General features: G+C 50.0%; 1 protein-coding gene across 1 annotated transcript; it reads right to left on the bottom strand.

Annotated features, from left to right (window-relative positions):
- Positions 1 to 6,544: 6,544 nt before the first annotated feature.
- On the bottom strand, positions 6,545 to 8,134 carry LOC125548450 (chitinase CLP-like). The gene has a single exon (XM_048712040.1). The coding sequence runs from the start codon at positions 8,011 to 8,013 to the stop codon at positions 6,757 to 6,759; it is 1,257 nt and encodes a 418-aa protein (XP_048567997.1). The 5' UTR covers positions 8,014 to 8,134; the 3' UTR covers positions 6,545 to 6,756.
- Positions 8,135 to 8,693: the final 559 nt, after the last annotated feature.

Here is an 8,693-nt window from a genome sequence, read left to right as displayed (position 1 = left end):
GCGTAGTGAACGCGCATGAACATCTTTACAAATTCGTGAACATTTTTAAATCATGATTATTTTTTGAATCCATAAATATTTGCAAATATTTTTATAAAACTGTGAACATTTTTTTATTTTTTGAAACGGTGATTATTTTTAGAATCGATGAACATTTTAATAATATTTAGGACAATTTCAAAAATTCATTATATTTTATGAATTGGCAAACATTTTATTCAATTTTATTCACATTTTTCAATACACGAATTTTTTTTCAAAATCTTGACTTTTTTATTTCTTGAATATTTTTTTCAAAATCATGTACATTTGAGAAAAAATAAAAAAAAATTAAAAAATCACGAATTTTTTTGAATCCACATATATTTTATGGTTTATTGAACATTTAATTTCAAAATTCTCAATTTTTTAAAATTTTCAAGTCTCAATTTATTTAAAGTAGGAAAAAATTGGAAAAAGAAAAAGGAAAAAGAGAAACAAAAACCAAACTAAAAAAATAGGCTGTCTCCACATGGGCCGACCCAAACGGGAATGCATCTTCTCTCAGCACGCAGAACGCCGTATAGGAGGTCCCTACTACGTGAGCCGCACGAAGCAGGAGGATTCCCCTATGCGAAACGTTTTTCTTTTGTCACTTATAGGTGGCATCGGTGGGTAATATTCTGCAACTTTGGGGGACAATTTGTGATGGACGGGCATAAGAACCAATCCCTTTATTAGTCAGTATGGATATCACCTCGAAGTGCAATCCACTTGACAAGAGATTCCACTCGCATACCTTAATTTCACTCGACTGCAGTAGTATCACTCGACCATACAAACAATCACTCCGTAGTCACCTCAGGATGGCAACGGTCAAGCGTTCACTCTATAGTCATAAAAACCATTAATAACTGGCGTTACCAGTAACGTCCCTGTCTTAACTCATATTGAACCCTGTGTAACCGAGGGCTGGAGGGGCCTAGCGCACTCTATATAAGCCCCCCCCCCCTCTGGCACAAGGGTTCGCACTCCTTATAACTCTCATGCATAATCCAGTCGACAAGCCTCCAAGGCACCGAGACGTAGGGCTATTACCTCCTCCGAGAGGGGCCTGAACTCGTAAACTTGCGTGTACAACCTCATCGTAGCTAGGGCCTTATCTCCCCCTACGTACCCCCTACTCTTACTGTCAGACTCACTCCACGACAGTATGCTCGAGGTCGAGGTCCCGTCATAGTGTACATGAGGATGATCGTAGGATGCTCCGCATTTTGTCATGGAGTTTTATAGCGGAGCCGGCCGCCGCGCTGTCGACTGTTCACAGATGGCGACGTGGTTCACGATGAAAGGATGGGTACCTGGTAATGTCGGCATGGAACGCCCTGGCGAACGCGCGGAACACGTCGGGACGCATGATTATGTACGGCGTGGCGGTGCTCAGCACGACACCGCCGCGACCGGTGGCGGCATGGAGGTCGAGGGCGCCGCGGGGCAGGGCCGCTGGAGCATCGGCCTTGTGCCATGATGCGAAGGAGATGCCGTTGACTGGGATGTAGTAGGAGATGCCCTCGTGAGGAGCGGGGTGTGGTACGGGACAAGGCCGGGCTCATACGTATACAGATTGTGCGGCCCGCACAGGGCCCACAAATCTTAGGGGCCCCAAAACTTTTATACAGGCCCATGACTTCTGGGCGTTGGGCCGCTATCGCGTCCACCTGAGTCGAGGCGTCGACGTCCTCCGGCCGCTGCTCGATCGGAAATTGGATCCTCGGATCGATCGCAAAAGCAAATCGGCACTCACGTGGCTACAGCCTACAGGAAACACGATCGTACGATCGGAAACGGGGTCATTGGATCGTAAACGGGATCGTCAGATCGACCGGCGACGGCGACACGGCGAGCCGGCGACAGTTCCTCTGGCCAGGTAGCCTGCCGCTGGCTGTGTGTTAGTGCTAGAACCCTTCCATGAGTTAGGGTACAGATGGATGATCTGTCATTCCGTCTGAGTTTTTTTTTTATATCATCAGCCTTTTGAGTTTACCATGTCTGTTAGTTAGATCATGACGTGAATAAATCTACCAAGATGAGTTTCCTAAGTTGTGATGGTCCAAGTCTTTGTATAGGTTTCAGAACGTAAATGATCTTGAAGATTATGACTTCAGTAGGCAGGTTAGAGGCAATAGTACATAGTTACAGTTCGTAGAGTCCTCTTTTCTGATTAGCTTTGGCTTCAACTCCTACTCCTGATTCCTAACTAACTTTTGGCAGGATTCATCAAAGATCTGTTCTTGTCGCCTCGATTAAAGATCACAGTCTAGCAGTTTAGAGGGTGTTTGTTTCCAGGAACTTAGGCCCTGTTTGGTTCATAAGTCCTAGGACTTTTTTTAGTCCCAACTTATAAGTCACAAGTCCTTAAAAAGTATCTATGTGTTTGGTTCATGGGACTTATAAGTCCCTGTGAGACCATATTACAACTATAAGTCCCTATAAGACTCTTAAGGAGGGACTTATAGTTGTAATATGATCTTTTAGTCTATGTTAAGTCCCAGGAACCAAACAGGTAAGGACTTTTTAGGGACTTGAGACTTATAAGTTGGGACTCAAAAAAGTCCTAGGACTTATGAACCAAACAGGACCTGGGACTAGGTGAGTTAGACAGTTCATCTAATTGCCAAACATTGACACATAATCTTCAATTAATATTTGTTCATCTTTTGTACTCCCTCCGTCCCAATATTTTTGTCTTAAATTAGTATAGATACGGATGTTATCTAATACTAAAACATGACTTGATTCATCCGTTTTTAAGACAAATTAAGATAAGAATTTTGGGGACGGAGGGAGTATCTTGTGTTTCAATAATATAGATTTGAGTCATCGTGGGGAAACATTGATCTGATTCCCAGAGTGCAAGAGAAAAGGAAAAAGAAAAAGAACAAAAATAATATGCAACATATTTATATACCCAATTGTTATGTAGTAAGACATTATATCACATGCATTATAATTTCTCATTAGTTCAGTTTTGAGGTAGGACCTCATTTTTCCAGTTCCGACAGGGCACATTCGCTGGCCCGGCCTTGGTACGAGACTACGGGGTCCGGAGGACGGCGGCGTAGCCGACTGTCAAGAGGTGGTGAAGCATATCAAAAACAAGTCAGGTGGAAACTATGGTGCAGTTGTAAAGAGATTATTTTCATGGCATTCTTCTTTTACTTCTTGCTGTTTTTTAAGTTTGAATCTAAAGTCTCGAATTTCAAGCCTCATAAACTAGCTAGGCATGCTGTAAAATTAGATCATGGCTGCCATATTTAGTTGGGGCAACCACATGATACTTCTGTAATACCGGTAGCAATACCAACTTATGGAATAAAGCCTAGTTTGTGCTAAAAAAAAACAAGGCGACCTTACCTCCGAAACCGCGCTGGGCGGCGAGCTGCGACGGCCAGCGAGAGAGGGCGCCGGGAGAACCCCGCAACGCTGGTGGCGCCCGCGGGGAGCGACCTCAGCAGGCTGTCCAGCGCGCACGCGCCGACGACGGCGAACGACTCTTCCGGGAGAAGCTCCATGGTGCCATCGCTGGTGTTGGCCGACATCGCGAAGCTCGTGAGGCCGCCGTTGGAGCGGTCGCGGGTGACAGGGTTGCCGGCGCAGGCGCATCCCGACCCCGGCTCCACGTGCGGGCAGCGGCGTGGGCACTGCTGGCTGGCCGCGCCGCCGCACGGACCGGACTGGCATGCCACAGTGCTGTGCGATGATGACGACGACGGGCACGTAGAGCGGCGACTTTTCGGCCTTGATGGTGATGGTGTAGAGAGAGGTGCTGGGGTCCTTGGCGAGCTTGGTGACCAGTGGTCTGTGCGGGGTTTGCTCGCCGCTCGCCGGCGTGCATGACAGCAGCAGGACGAGCGACGACACGATGACACGATGGAACACATGGTTCTTGGGAGTAGTGTGGAAAAGTTTGGCTTGGGTCGACATTTTCTGTGCTCGATCTATGATGGCTTGGGATCTGAGTGTATTTATACTACTTCTGAAGCTGGTAATCTCTAAGGGCCTTTTTGATTCGCAGGATTGTCGAAATGAAGAAATAGGAAAAATGCAGGAATAGGATGGCATGTCTCATAGTATCCTACAGGATTTAAAAGAATGTTTGATAGCGCGGGAAAAACAAAAGAATTCTAAAAAAAAGGTTTGAGTGGATGGAAATTATCCTCCAAAATGTAGTATAAATGGATCCTATGGATAAATTCCTAAGGATGCCAATCCTACAAATCAAACGAGCATTACAGGAAAAATTCCTAAGGGATCAAATCCTCCAAAAATTCAATGCAATTCCTTTGAATCAAAGGAGCCCTAAAACTACTTGATCTGAATGTACTCTGAAAAGCTACTTGATCTGACTGTCAAATTTGCACGGCTAATTGTTCTTGTTTTCGGATACCGAGGAGTTGAGATTTTTAAACCTAGGGTAGATCTTAATTATGTTTAGACTAAATTGGTTAGACACTTAGACTTCACACGTTTTTTTGGATTTATTTTAGGATTTTTCGGCAGCATGAGGTCCTTCGAAACTGTTAGTAGATCGAAGGCTTGCATGTATATTAAATTTGTCGATGTCATTAATCATGTACATTTCATTTCTCTTGGGAGCATCTAGAGAGGAAGTGACTGATTACAAAACATTCCATAGTGTGACTTAAGCAAATAAATGCGTGATTGCAAAACAACTGTAACAGTAAAAAATAGTAATTGTAAAAGATACAAAATAGAATGAATATAAGAATCAAATAACACAAAAGTTAAATTGCACCAAAATTAATGGAGTGCATTTGCACACCTAAAAGTGACTGAAACTTTCCATAGTGTGTCTTAAGCAAATATTGAAGAAAAAATCCACTGGAACTTCTAAAATTTCCAATCGCCTGTGTTTAGCAATTCATTTTTCTTTTATGCTTTATATAGATTTACTATCTCTATAATTCAAATTTTGATTTAGATTTTTTTGTGTGGAACCTGTGTATGTAGCAGGCATAGGTTGATTGGTCAAATTTACTTCTAATGACCATGTGCCAACCTAAAACCCTGTTTTTTTAGGGTCCAATCTTTTTTTAAGTACATCTAGACGTACCATAACTTTATAAATGGTAGAATTGAAATTATAAGAAACTGCCACTCGCTGCGAACAATGAGCGTGGCACACACTGCACCACTCATGATCAAGTCTGCATACAAACAACACCGCAAAGCAAGCTACAACACAAAAAGTCTATTCTAAGCTGACACACACACCCCATCTTGACCAACGTCGGACGCCTCTGAAGACCACCATCTTCCGTAGATCATCGCTTGTCGACGCACCCTCTACTCTAAATGCCTAAGAGAAGGTGGCAAGTGGAATGGAGGACTTGCTTCGGTCTAAGGGAAACATCGTTATGGAGACAACGGCGACGATTTGCGCTGGCCGGAGATGTTTGAGAATATGCTTAAACAGATTGGAACTTGGTATAAGTACGAGCAATAAGAGCAACTTTAACGGGCCTACCCAAACGGACGATGTTTTTATTCGTTTTTTGTCTGTTTGGATCGGCCGCCGGCCCGCCGTCCGTCCTCTTTTAGTTTTTGATCGGCAGTGCGCCCAACGGGCCGACCCATTTCATGACAGCGTGCGCGCTTTAGATCATGCCAGCTGGCGCTCCAGCGCGCGGGAAAAAAGCGGCCTAGCGCGCGGGAATGGTTCGCGCGAGCGCCGCGGCCGGCGCTCGTTATAAGAAGGCGCTCCCTCCACACTTTGCCCCGCTTGTTGTCCGCCGCCCACTCGTCTCGCCTCTGCGCCACCATGTCGATCCGCCGCCCTGGGCGCTTCGGATTTTCGCGGAGTCCGCGAGCGCCGTTCCGGCACCTTCTCCTCCGAGATCTGGTTTCGTGAGAAACGTCTCATCCTCGGCACCTTCGACACCGCAGAGGAGGCGGCGTGGCGCCTCCTGAGGCCTCGTCGGGATATGAATTTTCCCGACGTGTTGAGTCAGCAGACGCAGGATCTGGCGCCTCTCCCGCGGCTTTTCACCGACGAGGATCGTCGTGTCCACTGAAGGCGGCAGCGTTACCTCGCTATCGCCGAGATGGAGGTGGAAGCTATGGTGGTGTAGCGCGAACGCTTCCCGCTGGACATCATCGACGAGCGCCAGTTCTACAAACAAAGTAGGCTGGAGAGGGACGCGAGGAGGACGGAGCGAGCCGCCTATCGGGGGGGACAAGCGTTCGCAGAAGCAGGCCGCTCAATTGAAACAGAAGCTACGAGAAACGTCAGGTTGGGACTTTGAAGACGAGCAGTATGCTGACGCCTACATTCAGACGTCGGAGGACGACATTACCGAGTCGGAGTCAAAAAGCGACGAGTAGTGGTCTTTTGTTTTATCTGTGTACGCTAAAACTATCTATATATTCATTTTACGACCTAAATGGACGGCCGCGGATAAAATGAGTCGCCCCATTGAAGTTGCTCTAACGTGCCAACCCGTGTACTTCTTGTCTCGCAGAGTGAATGGTTTTGCTCTGAATCTGAAACTCTGAATCCATATCACACACAAAAGATCGAAGAGCAACTTTTGCAAGATGAGATGGAACGGCGTGACAAATGCCGCCGCTGGCTACCGCCATGATCAACAACATTAATTCTTAGCATCCAGTAGCAGCTAGCTAGTGCTTAGTTCAGTAGAGTAGAGGAGGTACATATTTATTTATTTATTATCCAAAGAAGAGGCAGCAAAAGGCCTAGTAGCCGGTGGTCTTGGTGAAATTGAAGTGGCCGCACTGCGTGAAGAAGGGCAGCCTGACGAACCCGAGGCGCTTCCTGGCCACGTCGAACTCCAGCACGGTGTTCTCCATCTGGAACCCTCCGACGAGCACCGCCGGCGCGCTGCGGTCCCCGGCCTTCACCCCCTCCATCCGCGAGAACGCCAGGCACGCCGTCCCCGGCCTCAGGTCCACCATCGAGCTCAGCCCGTTCATGGTCCAGTTCGTGCCGCCGCCGAGCGTCAGCGTCACGCCCGGCACCAGGTACCCGATCCGGGTGTTGGCCAGCGACTGCGTGTCGTAGCACAGCTCGAATGGCGGCACGGGCTTCACCGGCCGCGCCACGGGCCCGCCCTGCGCGCCCTGCGCCTTCAGGGCCCTGGCGAACGCGTCCACGAACGGGCGGTACACGTCGGGGCGGAGCAGGGTGAAGGGCACCTTCGTGCACACCACCGCGGCGCCGGCGCCGGGCACGCGGGTGCTCTCCACGGCGATGGACTGGAGCGAGACGTAGTGCGCGGGCGGCATGCCCTTCTTGGCGGCGACGAGCGGCGTGTAGACGAGCTCCTGCGTGAAGTCCCTCCCCGGCTGCGCGGAGACCTGGAACGGGCCGCCGCCGAAGATGGCCACACCGGTGTTGCCGGAGGACCCGCCGCGGGGGAGGCAGAGGAGGAACTTGTTGGGGACGCTCTGCGCGGACGCCACCTGCGCCGGCAGCGCGAGGCCGGAGCCCGCGAGCCCGGCCACGCCCGAGGCGCCCCGCGGCAGCGACTTGAGGAGCCTGCTGGGCGCGCACGCCGCCAGGGCCCGCACGTTCACCTGGCTCACCGGGTGGACGCCGTCGGTGGTGTTGGCGACGAACCTCGTGTGCACCAGGTCCCCGGGCGCGCACGCGCCGGTGACGGGGTTGTACGGATACGCGGTGCAGGTCCTGTCCTTGCGCGTGTCGTGGCCGCAGCCGCGCGCGCGGCAGCCCGGGATGTGGAAGGCGTTGGCGAGGCGGCAGGTGGGGCTGTTGCACGGGAAGTCGGCCGGCAGGTGGCCGCGCTGGCAGGTGGACCAGACGAGCGGGCCGGCGGTGTCGACGACGAGATCGGCCCCGTAGTGGAAGGGGATGGTGTAGAGGAGGGTGGCGGGGTCCTTGGTGACCGGAACGAGCACCGGGAGAGGCTTGCACGACGCCGGCCACGCCAGCGAGACGGCCAGGGCGAGGAGGGGGAGGAGCCGTGCTGCCATCTTTCTTTCTGGGTTCGCAGGGGATGTTTGGTGTCGAACTGTAACTTGCGACTTGCTGAGTGGAGTGTGGAATTGTTTATATACTAGTGGAGACTGGAGGTGAGATCTCTCGGCACCGGAAATAATGGCGGGTTCCCGCCGACGGTGAGGAGTAGTTAAATCGTTTTGGCCTGCGGCAGTGTCGGATCGTGCTGCGGCGTACTGGGGAAGGCATGCATGGGCGTGATCGATCTGATGGGGAGAAACCCATGTTCTACCTATCTGTCCATCCCTGTGGCCTGTGGGGAAGTTGCTTCCATGAGATGCATTGACCTTCTCACAGATCGCGCCGACGAAGAGTTCTCCCGTGCACGCCATCGTCAATCAAGCAGCGTCTACAGAATCGGGACTAACGATTTTGTTTGCGGTATATAAGATAATAGGAGGAGTTGCCGAGTAGTGAGCTGCTCCTGGTTTTCAGTTGGCCGTAAACCGGATTGATGCATGGGTGGAAATGTTTCACACCTTGATTGGCAACTTATGCAATTTCATGCCATTTTTTGCGAGCTGAATGCAGCTGAGATGGTTATGTTCATTGTGGGAACCAGTCCACCAGGTTCAAGTCATAGATTTGACGCTATTGCTTGCGCATTTCTGCCCACCGACCACGAGGCGACTGTGATGACTTCATCACTCTCAAA

Source organism: Triticum urartu, chromosome 3 (assembly GCF_003073215.2).
Source record: "Triticum urartu cultivar G1812 chromosome 3, Tu2.1, whole genome shotgun sequence".
NCBI lineage: Eukaryota > Viridiplantae > Streptophyta > Magnoliopsida > Poales > Poaceae > Triticum > Triticum urartu.
This window is presented reverse-complemented; position numbering and strand designations above follow the sequence as displayed.

Coding starts and splice junctions, on each gene's coding strand:
- LOC125548450 (XM_048712040.1), bottom strand. CDS start 8,013: ATGGCAGCACGGCTCCTCCCCCTCCTCGCCCTGGCCGTCTCGCTGGCG.